The sequence below is a fragment of the Apis mellifera genome, linkage group LG11 (assembly GCF_003254395.2).
Source record: "Apis mellifera strain DH4 linkage group LG11, Amel_HAv3.1, whole genome shotgun sequence".
In the NCBI taxonomy this organism is placed as follows: Eukaryota; Metazoa; Arthropoda; class Insecta; order Hymenoptera; family Apidae; genus Apis; species Apis mellifera.
In genome coordinates, this window is record NC_037648.1 from 6863047 (window position 1) to 6884161 (window position 21115).

The window sequence follows — 21115 nt, forward strand, 5'->3', positions numbered from 1 at the left end:
ATAATTAAAAAAAAATTTCTTTTATTTTACTTTAATTTAAAAACTTTAGTTATTTTTGTTCTTTATACAAATATTGTAGATAATAGAGTAAAATGTATAATAGAATATAATAAAATAAAATAGAAAAGTCAGAATTGTATGATTATTTTTTAAAAATGAAACAAATTTATCATTAATTTTTCAATGTCAAGCAATCATAATTCAAATTTTATATAAATTTCATTCATTTATATCTCAAAAATATTTTGTATAAATTTAATTTAATTATACAATTTCTTTCCAATTATAAATGTGTTCATTCAAATAATTATTATATATATATATATATATATATATATAAATATTTTTTTATATAATATATCTCAATAAAGAATATATCTCAATATATCTCACATAAAGAATAAATTTATCCAAACACAAAATGACGTAATAGGATAAATTAACTAACGAAACAAATTGACATTTTTCATACAAAGAAATGATCATAAGGATTATGTAAATGTTTAAAAAAAAAACAATTTATCCAAACAAATAAATACATAATAGAACAAGTTGACTAACGAAACAAATTGACATTTTTCATTTCACAAAGAAATGCTCATAAGAATTACGTAAATGCTTTTTAAAAGGAAAAAAAATGATTCGATATATTTTATCAGATGATTACTTAACACCGTTCAAGTGAACGGAAACGCTCGAATAAGCATCTAGTTCCGAAGAACGCGTAAAAGTGCATCGTACCATTTTATAAATACTTTCGGCATTTATTTCTGATAATAAATCGTTTTTAATGTCATCGTTTATTGTACTCAGACGCGGAAATGTCATAATTGAAATGAACCAACTCTTTTTCTAATTTTTGAGAATAAAGAAATGAAAAATGAATAATTATTTTATTATTGTAAAAAAAAATATATATATTATAAAATAGTACAATTAAGAAAAATATTATTTTAAAGCAAAAATAATAATAAGTTAAATATCCGTAAGAAATTTAATTAATTTCAAATTGAATGAATAATTGATAGAAAATTATTTTATATGCAATAAAAAAAAAAATATAAAATTAGATTTTTCTATTTGAATCCCATTATATTTTAATAAAATGAAATAAAATGTTTTGATGAAATTGAAGGAAGAAAAATATACTTACAAATAATATAAGAAAAAACATTTGTTGTTAATTGTAATCACTCCAAGGTGTTATGATCTGAAAATTAATATTTGGTCTGAAAAATGGATTGAAAAATATCTTCATATTTTTTATGGAATTATTATTTAGAGATTAATTTAGAATAATTTAGAAATAAAGATATTATGATGAAATTGCTATAATTAATCATTTAATATCATCTAATTATTTTATTATTAATTAAATAATAATTTTAATAATAACTAAAATTTGATAATAACTTTCTCATAATGATAATCTGAATATTATTTTAATTTTATCGATAAATATCGATATAGTTTTAAATAAGTAAATAAACTTTTTTATTCTTTCATCTCGATTGTTGGTCAATTGGAAATAAAACGCAATGAAAAAAAACAGATAATGCAATGAATTTCTTTATTTATATAATTAATGTAAAATATATTTTATCAAGTGCTATATAATTATATTATATCGTTCAACTGAAAACATAATAAAATCTATTAATAATAAATTCAATGATGTAAATAATTATTTATATTATCTTATTATATCTATTGCATTATTATTTATATTTATATGAATATTCTTCTTAAAATATAAATAAATATATCGATTGTTCATTGAATTCACTGAATGAAGTTAAACATTAATATAAAATATAATATAAAAAATAATTTAAAATTAAACAAAATTTATATTACAATTAACAAGTTATTATTATCTATTGCAAGTATACATTGTATTCAATTAATATATCTTTTAATTTATGACCATCAAATATATCAAATAAATAAAACTTTAATTTTTGATTTATCTTTTAATATTTAAAATAATATTTTCAAATAAATAATTTAAATTTAGAAATCTTTACATGTATAAAATTACAATTAATAAATTATAAAATGTCAAATTTGTAGGTCAATTGAATCCAATCATATTGATCATATCTTGCTTTCGATCAACGTCGATTTTATAGATATTCTGCAGAATATTTTTCAAATAGCTCCAAGCAATAAAAATGTGATCATCATTCGTCTTTTCTCCGCTCATTATTGTACAATTAAAAACGAGTTTAAATTATTTTTGTTAATTAAATTTGTTTATCTATTTTGAAGAATCTCAAAAAAAAATTGTTTGAAAAAAAATTTATAATTTAAAAATAATTTTTATGAACAAAATATAAATATGTAATATGTATTTGTAATAAACTTTATTACAAATCATGAAATATATTTATTTAATTAATAAAATAATGAATTTAAATAATTAATAAAATAAATGTTAATAAACAAGTAATTAAACTAATTAAATAATTAAGTAATTAAAATAATTAATTTATTAAATATATATATTATTTTATTATAATTAATAATATATAATAAATTAGAAAAAATTATATAGCATATTTATATATATAAAACATATTAAATATATTTTGATATTTGTGTTTATTTAAAAATGGAAAATAATTAAGAAATTACAAGTAGATAGAAAATTTTATTTAAAAATATTATAATGATTAAAAATTGTTATAATATTTAATAAACTTGTGAATCATTTTTAAATTATTTTTATAAAAATTATTTTTATTATAATATATTATAATATATTATAATATATTAATATAATATATTTTATAAAATATATTTATTTTTATTTTAAATATTATATATATTATAATAAATATATATATGTCATAATTATATATATGTATAATGTAAAAAATGTAAGAAAATGATAAGAAAATATTAGAATAAAATAAATTTTACATGTCATTAATTAATAATGATTAATTAATTTAATAAAAATTATTTATGGTACCATCAATTGATTATTATAAAATAGATCACTATTATGACGTAAGATTCAAAAATCAAGCGAAAATTTTGATTTTTGTATAAAATATTTCTTTAAACATAATAAAGCTATTTTTAATTATCTTAGAATATGTTTATTGTAATTTGTAAAAAAAGTTAAAAATTACATAAATTTTTGATAGCATTTATAAGTATTTATTTATGATAATTTTGATACAATTATTATTTCTAAATGTAAATTTCTAAATGCATTACATTCCAAGTTTCACTAGTTATCAATGATATATAAATTTTACATTCTACTTTATATGTACTACTTACAACTTACTTATTGCAATCTATGTAATATTAAATATTATAAAGATAGAACTAATCTAATCATTATTATATTCATTAATTTTATCTCAAACTATTTAATTAACGCTTTTCTTATTTTATAATTTTTTATTAGTTTCTTTGTTCTATATTCAAATATCCATAAAAAATATTTATAAAAACATAAAGTATATCAATTTTACTTAATAAGTTTCAAATTTTACACAACAATAGGAAGAGATATAGTATAATATAAATTATAGAATAATTCGTCTTAATTTGTGTAAATTTCTTTGCCTTTTATTTAGCTTCTTTAATACATATTGTAAGAATAAGTCTCAATTATTTATTCAAGATTTAATTAATCCTTGCGTCATACATTCGTGATCCATTTCTTTAAGAAACATAGGTAGAATCTGAGTATTACAATGCTAATTATGAATGCTCTTTCTCGTACGATGCTCGGAAGAAACTTTCTTGCTTCGCACGATCATGTGTACATTAACATTCATAAATATGATGTGTTATTATTTATTTGTTTTGTTTCATCGAAAATGTTTTAATATTGGATAAATTCATGATAAGATAAATATTTATGAAAAAACATTATAATGAATAAAACAGTTTTTTTAATAATTAATTTAATAAATTTTATAATATATGAACAAAAATTTTTGTTATTTCAAATCAATAACAATCGAGTATCTTTCTATGAATTTCTACATAGTTTAATTTTTTAAAATATTAATAACTTATAAAAAATTTATAAAAAATCTCTATCGTTCTTAATTTTAATTTATATATATATATATAATATATATATATATAATATATATATATATATAAAATTGCAATTTTTTTTCTTTTTTTAATTTTAACTTCTTTTATGAGAGATTTTTATGATGTAATTTGTAATTTACTAACAACTAATTTCTTAATTTCAAAAAATACTCTATGATTTAATTTCTTCAATATATTGAAAATTATTATATATTTAATTTTTAATTTTATAAATTTGTTCTAACTTTTCCAAAATATTTATAACTTTTAAAAAGTTTCTGAATTTCGATTTCAAGATAACAAATAATTTTAAACTTATAGAAGATGTTGCAATATATCAATATCTTTACTTTCTTCGTTGAAAATACTGTAGAACTTCCGGGCAACTGTTTGTTCTTGATACATATCATGAAATGATGTGTGCTCTATATAAATATGAATAACATTAGAATTATATTAATACTACATAAGTGTATATAATTTAACTAGTAGCTATTTAATATAAACATAATTGAAATTTAAAATTTGTACATAGGAATCTCTATTTTAAGAAATATGTAATAAAAGATAAAAGATAATATAATATAAATTAATTAAGTAACAATAAAAAATAAAATAATATAATGGAAATAAGAATTAAAAAGTAAAAAAAATATTGTTTAATAAAACAAACAATTAAAACTTTAAAAGTCTTTAAAATACTTTAAATATTAATCTCATAAAAAATTTCTTTTTTTAAATCTGAAAAATTAAAAACACTTTTTTTCTTATTATTAGAAAATAATCTATTATTATTAAAAAATTTGGATTTTTCATTCTTATTAAAACTATCAATTTTTAATATTGTTAGTGATTTGATATTGTTAAAAGAACGTAAGCGAATTGTTTATACTTTATTTATAATTTAATATTTTAATAACTTCGGAAATATAATAATAATAATTAATATTTGTCGAAAAATATATTCCTCATATAAAACGAAAAGAGGACAGATGCATCATGAAATTCCTTGATCAAAGAATAGCAATGTAAAGATCAAGAGAGATGTATTATGTAAGAAAACGCAATGTTCGTATAATTTATCAGAAGAATCATCTCGGAAGAACGAGACAACTCGTGGAAAAAAAAAGTATTGTGTGAAGGAGTATCACGGATGGGAAAGACACTTTCCTTTATGTTTGTGGATGAATCTCATTAAAAAAGCGTTTCACCTATTTGAAGAAAAAAGGAAGTGAATTTTAACGAAAATATTCCATTGTTATTCATTGATTCACTTCGCTAATCTTATTGTGTTAATTATGCGATTATTGTATATTATTAGAGACTACGTATTATTGATATATTTATGAAAATATATCTTTGTAGGGTCAATTATAGAGGTTAAGATAAATACAAAGTTAATGTACAAAAATAGATCATTTAAAATAAAATAGTAAAAAACAGTAATCTCTATCTCTATCGCATCGTTTTTATTTTTAATGAAATTTATATATAAGATATAATTCTCGAAAAGATATTTAACATATATTTTTTATCTTTTCATCATAATAAAGAGATCATAATAAAAAAATAAAAATAATTAAATTTGTAAGTTATAGAATATCTTTATAGTTAACGAGAATTTAGAAAAGAAATCTTTTTCGAAATTTTTTAATGGAAAATTACATGAATTACAATGAAAGAAAATTTAAAACAAAATATTTATTTTATATATATATATATATATATATATATATATTTATATATATATATTCTTTTTTCGTAACATAAATTCAAATTTTTTATTTAAACTTATTTATAATAAATAAGTTTAAATAAGACTAATATTCTTGTATATTCTTCAATTTTTATATTTTAATTTTTATATTTTAATTTCTAAACTCTTCAATATTCGACAAATATATATTATACAAGATGCTAATATAATATATTGATATATTGATAATAAATATTGATATGTAGAAATATTAATTGAGATTTATTTATATTATAAGCAATTTAATTTCGCATCATACATATGAAATAAATCTGAGAATATAATCTAAGTAAATTCGAAGAAGATATTTAATTTCTAACAATTTTCTTTATTAGTTATTTTTTTTTTTCCAATTTTCATATAGATATAATTCAAGTATTATTCAAGAATTATATTCATAAACATATAGAATATTAAAATATTTTGTTTTAAAATTGAATCTAGTTTTGATTGTGACAAATGATTTATGAATTAAATTTTCGTATGAAACCAGAAAATAGAAATGATAGTTTAAAATTTCGTAAGATTAAAACGACGCAAAATATGGGTGAAAGGTTTTGACTGAATGTAGCTAGTTTTCAAAAGAACAGTATGACATAATTTATGTTAAACAATACAATTTTACCTGTCGTACCGTTGTTATTTTTTGCATTCTTAATATTTAAGTTCGTCGGCGCCTTCTTTATTTTCCCTTGTCTTCTAAGGTAATTGTCCAGATAATTTGCCAGCATATTTTCTGTCCTCGTACCCGTGGTGTAATTGTAATAATACCTTAATGTACTGTGAAATTAAGATGAGTTGCAAGTTAGAAAAAATATAAAAAGAAAAAATATAATTTTATATTATATAAATTATATATTATATAAATTAACTTAACATTATATAAATTAACTTACATTATATAAATTAACTTAAAAAAAAAAGAAAAGAAAATCTTTCATTTTTCTAATAAGAAAAAGAAATACAATATTTTTAAAGTATACACACATATATTTATAATTTATATATTTTAATTATTAATTATGTTTAATGTTTATATAATGCATATAAAATCAGATATTGGAAATATTTGAATATCTCTATGAATGTATGAATAACGTGAGAAAATATTTGAAATATTATAGAATATATATATGTGATGGCAATATTTATTTGATTTCGCAATGATCTTGAAAAATTTTGAATTAAAATTTTATATTTATTATATAATTTTTTGTTGCATCTTTTTATTAGTGACATTTAGACGTTTTCAAAATATTATTTATACTTGTATTTTGTATTAAGCAAAATCAATATATATTGATGTTAATACATTCATAAATATTTCATCTTTAAAAAGTTAATTTTAGAAGTTAAATAAATAGAAAAATTAATATACAAATTGAAATTTATTTATTGAAATTTATTTTAAATATATATACAATATTATAAACGATTTAAACAGAAGCAGATAATATGATGGAAATAGCATTGTATTTCTATTTTTCAATTAATATAAATTGTAATGATATTTATAAATTATAATGATATTTTATATGTATGTTTATATTTGTTTTGTTCTTTAGATCGATCCATTAAAAATGTCTGTAAAATATAAATAATATATAGAATTATATGTACAATTTGCAATATACAATATATTTTGATTAATTTTTAAATATTAAAAATTAGATTAGAATTGTATTTATTTTTGAAAAGATTCTTAAATTTTTGTGAATGTTTTCTTTGCAAAAATATTAAAAATTACAGTGATTTAAGTCCAATAATAAAAAATTGCTATAAAATTTCGTGTTATTTAAATATATTACGTTATTGAAATGTACTAGATATAATTTTAATTTTCTTAAATCAACAATATTAAAGAACATATAAAAATATATAATATAAAAATTATTTTTTTTTTAATAATATGTCAAATTAAATATGAAAATTTTTCAAAATATTTTTTACATAATTATGATTACTGTATTATGATTTTTATTCAATATTAAAAATGTATATATTTATATATAATTATTAATAAACAAAATTTTATTCTACAATACAAAAAAAAATTATTAATGATGCATTAATTTAATAAATAATAAATAAATTTATTTGATGTTCAAATATTTAATTACTGTTATTCTATTATGATCAATTATGCTAATTGATTTTATTTTTTGCTATGTATAAGTATAATAATTTCTTTTTATACAATATTTTCCATAATGTATTTCGCAAATCTTCAATATCGGAAATTACAAACTTTTCTTCCATAACTTAATAATCGTTTTTACAGTACCATCAAGACGCAACAATACTTCATTGATTATTTTCTTTCGCCAATTCTTCTTCAGAATTGCTTTTTGTCTTATAATAATTAAATATATATATAATTAAACACGTGTGCGCTTTCACCCGCTATTTAGAATTAATAACGGAAATATGGACGTAAGTTCTTACATGGTTACTTCCTCCAATCTTTCTCATCTTGCGAATAGATATTTAAAAATCATAGAGGAAAACTTGATAAGTTAATTTTCTGCTTTTTTTATTTATTAATTTTTTGTTCTTTGTCATGTAATAGCTAAAAACAAGTAATATTAAATTTAAAAAGATTAAAAATTTTCAAAATAATATGATCATTTTTTTTATAGATATATTTATAGAAAACTAAGACAACAAATCAAATTTTAAAATTATTTTTCTATAAAAATTAGAAAGTATAATTTATCAAGTTTTTTCTCTTTATTGTTTTATCATTTTAATTCATTGAAAGATTTCGATAATTAAGTGATACATTTTAAAAATTATTCATGAAATTATTAAAGAAGTAATCATAAATAGTAGTTTGATATATTTATTTAAATGTATTTCTACAGAAAATTGATTAAAAAAGTATTATCTAAATAAAAATTTATTTTATTTGTAATCTTTTAATATACAAGTTGTGACAAATTTTTAAGTTTGATCTTTTGAATTATATAAAAAATTTTTATTTTATATTTTTATATCGATAATATTATAATATTATAATATTATATTTTTAATTATTTTAATTTCATCACAATTTCGGATATTTATTATATTTTGATATTATCATTTGATTGTATTCTATAAAATTAAATAATCTAATTCAAATCTATTGAATTAAAATCTATAATCCCATTAATTGAGAATTAATTTTGTTTGTTTTTGTTTGTTATAACGATTTTAATTCAAATCATTAATTTATAATAAGATAAGATAATAAGATAAAGAAAATAAATAAAAAATTGAAAAAGATTATAAAAATTTTGAGATTTATTGTCTAGTTATATATATTACATTATATAACATATAACTAGACATAATATAATATGTAAACATATAACAACCGTATCTATAACAAGTTTTAAAATATAAAATGTAAATGCAAATTTTTATTATGTTTTATTAAATATGTATATTATTTATATATTCAAAAGTGAAAGTGATATTTAAACATTTGAATAGTGATAGTGAAATCATCGAGACTTTCACGACCAGTATATGCAATAAACATTAAAAAGATGTATATCCGGAAGCTTATTTAAATATCAATATAGAACAAACAGAATTACAGATATATAAAGAATCAGAATAAGATAGTAAGTTGTATAAGATATCAAATATTATTTTTGCTTTTTTTGCTAACACATATGGATTTTCTATATCACAACATCTCTGAATGAAAATCAGTGATATTATTTAAATAAATAATAAAATATATTAGATATTAGAATAATAAATAAAATATTAAAACGAAATCACAATTTCACGAAATATAAAATTAAACGGAATATAAAAAACAAAAAAATGTTAATAAAAATGTTAATAAAAAAACCCTTTAATAAAAATTGAAATTGGAGAAAAAATAAAAATAAAAATTACTTATTATATATTAAAATTACTTATTATATATATATTCTATATGATTTTAATAAAAATTTTATTTTTAATTTATAATATTTCAGCATTATAAATTAATGAATAGAAGTTTAAATAAAGATAAATATTATAAATAAATTTTTAATAGGGAATTAAACATCGTAAAGTAATTTAAAATAATTTTGATGTTTCATTATTTTGATATTATTTATTTATACATAACTTATTCATATATAACCTAAATAAAATAAGATAATGAATTTGTATGAATATATTTCTAAGATAATTTATTCTCTTCATAATTAATATATTTCATAATTATTTATTAAAATTATCAAATTACATTTAAAATATTAAACGGAGAATAACAGGATGATTTATTATTTGTATATATATATGTATATATTATGGTAAATATATTCAGAAATTATTTTTTAATTTTATGCTAAAAATATTTGTAATATTATTTTTATATTTTTATTATTAAAACATATAAACATAAAATATTTTTTTTGTATAGAAAATAAAAATTACATTTATTTTTGCTTAATATCTATCTTTTTATTCCTATAATATTTTCTTAATAATTAATAATTAAAATTCTTAATAATTAAGATTTAATCGAGCTTTTCAGAAAAAGAATCTGTTAATATTTAATCAATATGTTTCAAGTTTTAAATTTTATTTATTAAAATTCTTCAAATATAAATAATGTAAAAAGTTTAAATCAATTAATAATTAGAAGATTTTAATTCGAAATTTTTGAATGAAAAACTAATGTTTTTTGTTTTATAGTCGATTTTATATTATTTTTCAAAATTCAAATATAACATTTTATAATGATTATAATATATTGCAACATTTATTTTAACAAAATGATAACATTTTTTTGATTGTAATTTGATTATATCGATTATATGATTATATTGATAATACGCATTGTTTTATTAATATATTTATAATTTATTAACAATATTAATATATTATTTAAAAAGTTATTTATAAAAACATGAAATTTGCTTAATTCTTTTGTGTTTAAACAAAAATAAAAATTTAGATAAATTAAGATATTATTGTTATTATGACATAATATCAAGATGATATTTAACAAAACCAGTTCATAATAGAAATAACATAATGAATTCTGAGTTAGTACATTATATAAAAATATGATGTAGTTTATTCCTAAAGTTTATAAGTCTAGGATGAATGAAAAAATTGTTTATGAAACTACAATAAACTAAAAGCTTGTTATAAAATCATTTCTTATTTTGTCTCATTTTTTTTTCTTCTAAATTTTTCATATTGAAAAATAAAATAAACGAAATATAAAAAACAAAAAAATGTTAATAAGCCTTTAATAAAAATTGAAATTGGCAAAAAATAAAAAATAAAAATTACTTATTATTTCCATATGATTTTAATAAAAATTTTTTTTTATTTTTTCTTTCCAAATTTTTATGAAATCATCGATATTTTTTTATTGTACATAAATAATAACTTTTAAATAATTATATATCAATTATAATTACATACTAATAATTTTATATATATATATAAAATTTATCATTTATTAATATATATATATATATATATATATATATATATATATATATATTAGGATTCTATTTCAAATCATTTTTATAAAAAATCTCACAAATTGATATTATTAAAAAAATATTAACTAATATTATAATTCATAATTCTTTATTAATTCAACTCATAATCTCATAAGTTTGTTTATTTATTATTTATAACAGTCAAAATTTATGATACACAATTTAATATATATAATACAAAGAAATATTTATGAAAGAATGTATTTAAAAAATTATTTTGATAAATTTTATAAATTTCATTTATCAATTTTAACTATTAAATTAAATATGATTCTTGTTCTATTTTGTTGTTCTAAATTGTAAAGAACACCACAGATGAGAAATAAAGTAGATGTAATATCTTACAGAATTTTATATATTTTAAAATATCAATCTCAAAAAAGAGTTGCCATCTAGAGCTATTATAATTTAAATTCGCACATAATGTTTTTTTTTTGACATTGTTATTATTTAACATTTTAACAAATTTAATATAAAAATTGATGGAAATAAAGAATAATAATATTATTTCTATTCAAAGTTGAATCCCTGAAGATTATATAATAGAATTAAACTCAATAATAAAATTAGTTTCTAGGAAAGAAAGATCAAACATTATTTCATAACTATATTTCCTTTTTCTTATTTATTTTCTTCAATTAAAAGATAATTTATATCTAAGAAAGGAAACATAAAAAATATTCCTGAAGAAAAATCAAATTACCAAAATATTGTTAAATAATTCATATATAGCATAATTTTAAATGAGAGATAATCATCGATAAAAAAATATATTTTATATAACAACGTTCATTTCGAAATCTACTTTACAATCGTATTCGAAAAATCAATAAATAGAAACAAGTGATTATTTATTTAATTACTTAACTTTAACTCGATAAAAAAGATAAATTAGAGAAAGATATTATAAATATTTTGCATCTAATGGGTTAATGAATTTTTATTTTGTATAGTTTTATTATATCTCAAATTAAATAAATTTATTATAACTCTCAATTTTAATAACTTTAGATACTTTCTTTATTTTATATTTTATTTTTTATCGAGGTAATAAATTATATCTTAATTTTAATTTTAATGATATTAAAAAAAATCATTAATTAAATGAAATACATCTATAAAAAAAATAATTAAAATATAATTAAAATAAATTAAAATATAATCCAATAAAGTAATTGAATTAAAGTTAATTATTAATGAAAATATATTAAGGCAACTTATTTATCTAAACATATTTTTTTAAAATGAAATAAAAAAAGTATTTAACTTGTAGTTCTGATTTCAAAATCTGCCTATCGCGAAATATCTTTTTACACATAATATTTAATATATTTTCAAAGAAGAAGAATAATTATTCATACTATTTTGAAAATCAAATTAATTAAATTGTTATAAAACATAAGATTAAAAAAAGAAAAGATGCAATCAAAAATGATTATTTATTATATATATTTATTATAAATATTTCTAATTAATATTTTCATTTTAATTTATATATAAACATGTATGTATTTAAATATTAAATTTGATATTTGCAAATATCTATATTAAATATATTTAAACATATTTATATACTAAATATATTTATAATATATTAATAATTTAATTTTAGATAATTTATTTGCAAAATTATTAATATTTAAAAGTACGAGATACAGAAGATTCATACATAAAACACAACATAATATAATATAATATAATAATAAAATAAAACACAAAAAATGGAATATTACTCAATGAATATAATAAATAGCATTTATTGTACTTATGCAAAATTCTATGTATATAATCAGTTATAATTTTTATCTTATAATATTGAATAATTGGATCAAAATTAAATGTATGCGACTCACCATTAGATGCAAAAAATTTGCATTGTCATAAATTATTATTAATGCTTTATAAGAAATTATAAAAATTAATATTGAAAATCTTTTGTCCATATTGAAAAATTTTTTTTTTTTTAAATAATTTCAGCAATCAATCATTTATTTATACAAAAAAAACAAATTTTTAAAATAAATATATAAAATACAACAAGATTAAACTGTAATTAAATTAAAATAATAACGTAGTTCAAATTTTATTTCATTTATTTCATTTCATAAGTTCATAATCTAAATTAGTCATAACTATAATGGACGAATAAAAAAAAATAAATTATTAGTCGAAATTATAATAATATTCAATAATTAATTCAATATATATATATATATATATATATATATATATATATATATATATATATATATATATATACATACATATATATATACATATATATACATATATAATTATGAAAAGAAAAGAAATAATTATTGAATAAGTATTATATAATAGATTAATTATACAATAGATTAATTATGAAATAAAATATTTAAACACTACATTTTCAATAATCGAATCCCGCGAAATAATTTCGATATATCGATTTACAAATTGAAAAAGAAGAAGGATATTCGATAATTCGAAATCAACAAATCATGATATATTGAATGTGATTGAATTGTTAATTTCTTAAAAAGCTCTTCTTTGAAAATAAAAATATAGAATCAAAATAAATACAAATTGAAACAAATAAATACAATTAGAAAAGAAATATATAAGAATATGAGTAAAATATATCCAAATAATTGATTATAATAATTAATTATAATAATTTAGCTACTTTATTACTATAATTTATTATTATGATGAATAAAAAGACGATAAAAACTTACAGTAACTACGTTTCTACTAAAATAAATAAAATTTTACCATATTTGTATAAAAGTTGTCAAATTATTTCTTAACTATTATGTTAAAATTATATTTTCAAAGCTATTTCACTTTTAAAGTTACAATCAAATGATAATTTATCACAAATGTTTAATTTTAGTATAATAACGATTAAATAATTATGTATTAATTAAAGGTATAATCTATAATTAAATAACATAACTCTATCAATAAAAATTTTATATAATTACTTATAAAAACACGATCTACGACTACGATTTTCAACTATAAATGACATTAATTTATCTTACTGTTAGATCTTAATAACTTTTTAATTGGCTGACTGGAACGATTTCTTATTTATTTTAGCTGCGCGAAAATTGAAGTATATATATTATATTTTAATTGTAGATTTTTATATATAGAAATCTTTCAAAGACAAAGTAAAAATATAATAAGATTACATAATTATAATTAATTATAAAATAATATAAAAATTGTTTAATTATCAAATTAGGAAAACTGAAACATAAGATTGAACATTTAAATAAAAATTAAATAAATATAAAAATATAAATTAAATATAATATAAAACGAAAAAAAAATAAAAAAATGTACTTAAATTAAAGATATTGAAATATTATAAAAGAATTTAAAACAAAAATTAAATTAAAAAAGAAATTAAAAAAAATAAAAGAATTTATTATAAAAATTATCTAGAATAGAATACAATAAATTTTCATAAATGAATCTTTTACATTAATCGCAATTTGTTGCTTTTACATCATGTACAAATCATTTAATATGTATCATATATATATAATATGATATAATAGATAGTAAGATCTATTCTATTTCTTATTTGTAAATTAAATTCTATAGATCATAACATTTTATAATTTTTATGTAAAAAATAATTATTAATTATTGCAACATTTAATTAAAATTTTTTTAAAAGTTTTACTCTATTATCTCATTTTATAAATCAATAATATCACATGTGACACGAGAATAATAAGAAATTTTCAAGCTTTCAAACTTTATGTACAAAAATAAGATAATAGCTATATCTGATATGTATTATTTAAGTAATAGTTGATTCCCTAAAATAAAGTTTCAAATATTATATATTTGTATAAATGTAATTATATTTTTTTTATCATCAATAGATAAATTATATTCTTATAGAATAATGTTGAGAATTATTTCCAGATGGCAATAGTAGAATGTAATGTACGATGTATCGATTATCGATGTTCATTTCAATGTCTTCTTCAGAAAGACACAAATTGCGTAAATTACCAGTAACTTTAAACGTTATATGTATTTAATTTTTTAAAGTATGTATCGTTTATTTGAATTTTTAATATTCGCATACTGAATTTATTAATTAATTGTGTATTTCATCACGCGAATCACTTCTGTTTGACATTACGCTCGAGATGTTTCGATAGTATCGAGGATTTTTGGCAGATCGAAAGAAAGATGTCCCTCGATGGTAGATTAGAATGTTATTAGTCATTCGGATCGTGTTTGTAAGTAAATATCAGCTGGATGCGTAAAGAAAAACATAACGTGATTCCGTGACAGCGCGTAACGGATGTAACTATCGAACACACATCGATCAAAGAATTTACGAAAAAAATGGGCCTTTTCCAGACTTCCTCTCCTTTCGACGCTGACGTTGGTAAGTAGCAAAGTTCTCCTTAGCCTTAATTCACTTATAACATGACTGCTTTATATTCTAACTCCAGAAAAAAAATCTTTTGTGCTATAACAATTCGCATCCATTGTTTCTCTATCTATGTTCGATCCTTTCTAGTTTTTTTTACATAACATCGAAATTCCATGTTTGATGGATGCATTAAACGGTTGTTGACATTTGACCTCCAATTAAAACATCAGATTTTGCGAATTATTTTAGTCTTATTTTTGTATCATTTCGACTAATTATTTGCATTATGTTTACGAAAATATATTTGTTACTCTAAAAACATAATGTATTTTGAAAAATATTAGTTTTCCAAAATATGGAAATTCTCAAGCTGTTGTTTGCTTTTTTTTTTAATTTAAATATATATAAAGCAAAACTTTTGTTTTATTTGCAATATTGAAAAATTTTTAATGTAAATAACAGCTAATATTTATATTTATTAAATGACATATATTAATATATATAAAATTAATATTTATTGATATTGTTATGTTAAATTTACTATATGTTATTATTTATTTTAAATTATATTGAAAAATAATATAATATTAAAAAATAGCAAAACTATTGCAGATATATAACTTGAATATTAATTGGAATTAAAGCAAATATATTATTATCTTAAAATATTAATTAATAATTAATAAATTTTGATAAAAGACTTGAATAATAATAATAATATATACAATAAAAATATTCTTTATTATTCTAATAAATGCTAATAAGACTAATATTTTTATATTAATATTATATAATATTTTATTATAAATGAAAATTTTAATAATATATTTTGATAATATAATATATTAAGATTGAAGAATTTAATCACGATATGTTAATTATAATCTGTCTTATAATAGAAAAGGCAACTAGTGAAAAGAATATATCTATAGAATGGGGGAAAATGTTGGATATTTGTGACAAAGTTGGTACTTCTACTCAAAATGCAAAGGATTGTTTACGATCAATTGTTAAAAGATTATATTCTCCAGATCCACATATTGTTATGCAAGCTTTGACAGTTAGTACATATTTTAAAATACATATAATTTTAAATTGTTATAATTATTAAATATGAAGTATTTATTAAATATGAATTTAGTTATTAGATGTGTGTGTCATCAATTGTGGAAAAACATTTCACTTAGAAATTGCATCAAGAGACTTTGAAAATGATCTGAGAAAACTTGTTAACCATTCTGAGCCAAAGATTGCTGAGAAAATGAAAGAGCTTCTAAAAAAATGGGCTGAAAATGATTTCAAAACTGATCCTCAGCTTAATTTAATTCCAAGTTTATATAATAAACTTAAAAATGAAGGTCATGATTTTACTTCTACATCTGATACAGTAAGTTTTCTTATATACAAATTCAATATAAGATTCTTATTTATATATTTTGCAAAACATGTATGGTTGCACATATTCTTTTATTTAAATAGTAACAAGATAAGATTATCACTTATTGACGTCCTATTGTGTTTTTCATGTAATCATTCATCAAGTGAATAAATTATTCCACTGAGTCAAAATATGGAAATACAAAAATGGAAATACTTATGTAGATTATTATATTATTTTGTATAAATTATTTTTTGTCAAAAAATATAAAATAAAATTAAATATAAATTATATATATAATTTATATATAATTATATATATTATATTTATATATAATTAAATATAAATTATATATATAATTTATATATAATTATATATATTATATTTATATATAATAAATTCATTTTGAATTTTTAGCCTAAACGTACAACTGTACTAAGTAAAGATCCAAATGTAGTAACAAATTCACAAGAAGAGGAAGATATTGCAAAAGGTATCTTTAAATTTTTTATTATTTATATATTATTTTATATATATTATTCACATATCCTTGTTTATGAAATTAAATGAATTATTTTTCTTTCTAGCTATAGAACTTTCACTTAAAGAAAGTAAAGCTCATAATCAAGCATCCTCTTCACATAATTCACCATCTACTAAATACACCAGTTTATATCCTAATGTAAGTTCTGCACTTGGTACTTCGAGCAATGCAGAAGGCAGGAAGGTCCGTGCTTTATATGATTTTGAAGCAGCAGAAGATAATGAATTAACATTTTTTGCAGGAGAAATAAGTATGATGGATTCTTTTAAAATTTATTCTTATACAATTATATTATTTTAATTGTAACAAAACATTACATTAGTTACATATTACAATAAAAATATAATAATGAAATATAAAAAAAATAAAAATATAATAAATATATTATATATTATTGAAGTTATTCTTATTAACTGAATTTTAGTTAACATTTTGGACGATTCTGATCCAAACTGGTGGAAAGGTAGTAATCAAAACGGAGAAGGATTGTTTCCCTCTAATTTTGTTACTGCAGATTTATCTGTAGAGCCTGAACAATTCACAAGTAAGATATGAAATGAGTTAAACTATTCATACATTCTTCAAAGATTAATATATTTACATTGAATTTACATATAGAATTAGAACACAGTAACAAAAAAATGGTTCAATTTGCCGAAGAAGTAGAAGTGAAAACAGTAAAAAGAGAACCAGAAGTAGTTGAAGTTGAAATAGATGAAAGAAAAATGGACAGACTTTTACATTTATTACATGAAGCTGATCCTCAGTGCGATACTTCAGATACTCAAGAAATGCTTGATTTAGAAGGTAACATATTTACTGTTTTACATGATATTTTGTACTTTTAATAAATATATAATGAAATTATTTAAATGATATTTTATAGAACAAGTTACTGCAATGGGACCATTGATAGATGCAGCTTTAGAAAAAGTGGATAGGAGGCATGCACAGTTGACTCAGTTGAGTTCTGATTTAGTAGATGCTCTTAATTTATATCATACACTGATGCGAGAACCTCCACCACCTACACCATCAAATTATACTTTACCTAAAATGCCACCTCACATAAATCCTTATCAATTTCAAAATCAGGGACCACCACCTCCACATGTAAGAATATTTAAATTTCTTAATAAATTTAATTTTTTTACATAAGTTAATAGAAAATATTTTAAATTTATAGATATTTAATGGAGTACCTCCAGCTCATCAAACTTCTTTTCCTGTTGGAGGTGGTCCATCTGGACCATATAATGCCACTATTCCAACTAGTGATTACATGGGATCTGCAAGTATGCCAAATATAACATTACCGCAACATTTTCATATGCAACCACCAGGTCCACATCAACCCCCTCCTGGACATCCTCAAGGTCAGCCAGTACCGGAACAAAGCAATCTTCCTTATTCTCATCAAGGGTATGTATTAATGTGAATAATGTGAATATAAAAATTTTTTATGTTTATTTCGTACATATAATAAGCATATAATATTAATTTTTAAATTATTTTTTTTTTTTTTGATAAAATTTTCGAAAAAATATTATTTAATATAAAGAAATAAGTCTTTAAAATTCAATATTATGTATATAAAATATGATTAAAAAATTTAATAAAATAAGATGTAACATAACCCCTTGCGCGATCAATACTGTTAAGAAATCAACCAAAACATATATTTGTTTTATTTTATTTTCATAAATTAAGTTAATTTTGAAATAAAAACAGCAATAATAAGAAATATTAATTTATTACTAAATAAAATAAAAAAAATGAATTTAAAATTATATATATTATATGTATATAATATATATAATAATATTTAATTATTTTATAATATAATAATTTAATTATATTAAATTGGATATTTTAATACTAAGAATATCTAATGTTTCAATTTTTACAATTTTAAGTTTTATTTCTAATTTTTATTAATTCTTCATTGAAATATAAATATGACTTAAACTAATAATTCTCATAAACTGATCACTTAAGGGGTTAATAAAAATTGTAAAAAAAGAAAGCTCAATGAAGAATTATTTAATAATATACAATAGATATCCACCTCAAACTGGTCCCATGCCAGGACCATATGGTCCACCAGGACCAACAGGACCTCCGGTAAGCCAACAACCTCAATATGCTCCACCAAATGGGCAGCACATGATGTAAAAGAATGCTATACGTTCCAAATTCATCCTGAACTGTAATTCAAGCTATATACAATATTACTATATTATAATTATTTAAATAAACATACCCGAAGTAGCCAAAGATACTGGGTTTTTGATGGAAGTTTTGCATTCGAAACTTATCGTGTAAGCTTATTATGTAGACACGTACATGAAAAAGTGATTAAAAAATACATTAGGCGAAAAGCGAGTTATTTTATTAACGTTTGACTATCGTTAATATGATATATATTTTCTAAAAATATCTTCATTAATCTCATAATTCAGATTCAATTAACACATTCCTTTGATTCTATTTATATCCAAGTATTTTATTTTGCGTTTCAATCACATAACAATATTCAAATGTTACACTTATAAAGTGTTAAAATAAAAAATAAGGCGAAAAGAAACAAAAAAAAAAAAGAAAGAAAGAAAGAAAGGAAAAAAGAAGAAAAAGAAGAAGAAAAAATATTATAGAATCATCAATTCACATTGATACGTCACTTTATCGAATTTGTATTGTAATACTTCATTATCCTTATTTATAATACGTTGTATAAAATTTATCATATATTTGTAATAGGTTCTAAAAAAAACAGCACTATCGTTTAATATATAATTGCGATAATACACGAAATTGTACACGACTGTGGAGATAATGGTGGAGACTGTATCGAAAGCACGACCGTATTTTATAGTTTTTTACTATCATTAATTCTTAACAAATAACAACTATAAAAGAGCCTTGAAATACAATTGTTATTAATCTTTTTCTTAAATTAAAAAAAACAAGAGAAAAAGATAAATATATATAATACTATAATCATAGTAGCTTTGAAAAAAACAGCTCGAGTTAAATAGTCGAGAGCCGAAGTATAAATCTAAGAACAATTATTACGACAAGACGTCTAAACTTGGTCTAGTCTGTCCACTGTGTATAATAAAACATATTTCCTATTGTAACTGCTTATTGTGATCTGCGAGGAACTTTTTATGAATTGTTAACGCATAATATTTGCATAGCTGCATTCATACCATCGTAAAGGTGACCCTGTCTGTGTTAAAAAAAAAAAAAAACGAAAAATCAGAAAAACATAATAAAAACTGAAGAGGATGATTGTATTCTTTTAAAATTAAAATAAGATTTAAAAATTTTAAATTAGATTAATTCTCAAGAATTTCTTTAATAGGCCTTTATTTTTGAAGTAATTATAAGTAAACTTTATATTTTGAAATTAAAAGATAATATTAGTAATGTTTATAGGCCAAAAGAAAGTCTTAATAGATCA

The 21115-nt window shown here is 18.7% G+C and overlaps 1 protein-coding gene across 1 annotated transcript; it reads left to right on the plus strand.

Moving 5' to 3' along the window:
• Window positions 1–15277: 15277 nt before the first annotated feature.
• LOC551140 (signal transducing adapter molecule 1) lies at window positions 15278–20904 on the plus strand. Its single transcript, XM_623536.6, has 10 exons — window positions 15278–15739; window positions 16627–16787; window positions 16869–17114; window positions 17523–17598; window positions 17693–17899; window positions 18074–18193; window positions 18268–18456; window positions 18536–18762; window positions 18836–19071; window positions 19710–20904. Exons 1-10 carry the CDS (start codon window positions 15697–15699, stop codon window positions 19822–19824), a joined length of 1620 nt encoding a protein of 539 aa, XP_623539.1. The 5' UTR covers window positions 15278–15696; the 3' UTR covers window positions 19825–20904.
• The last annotated feature ends 211 nt before the right edge of the window (window positions 20905–21115 follow it).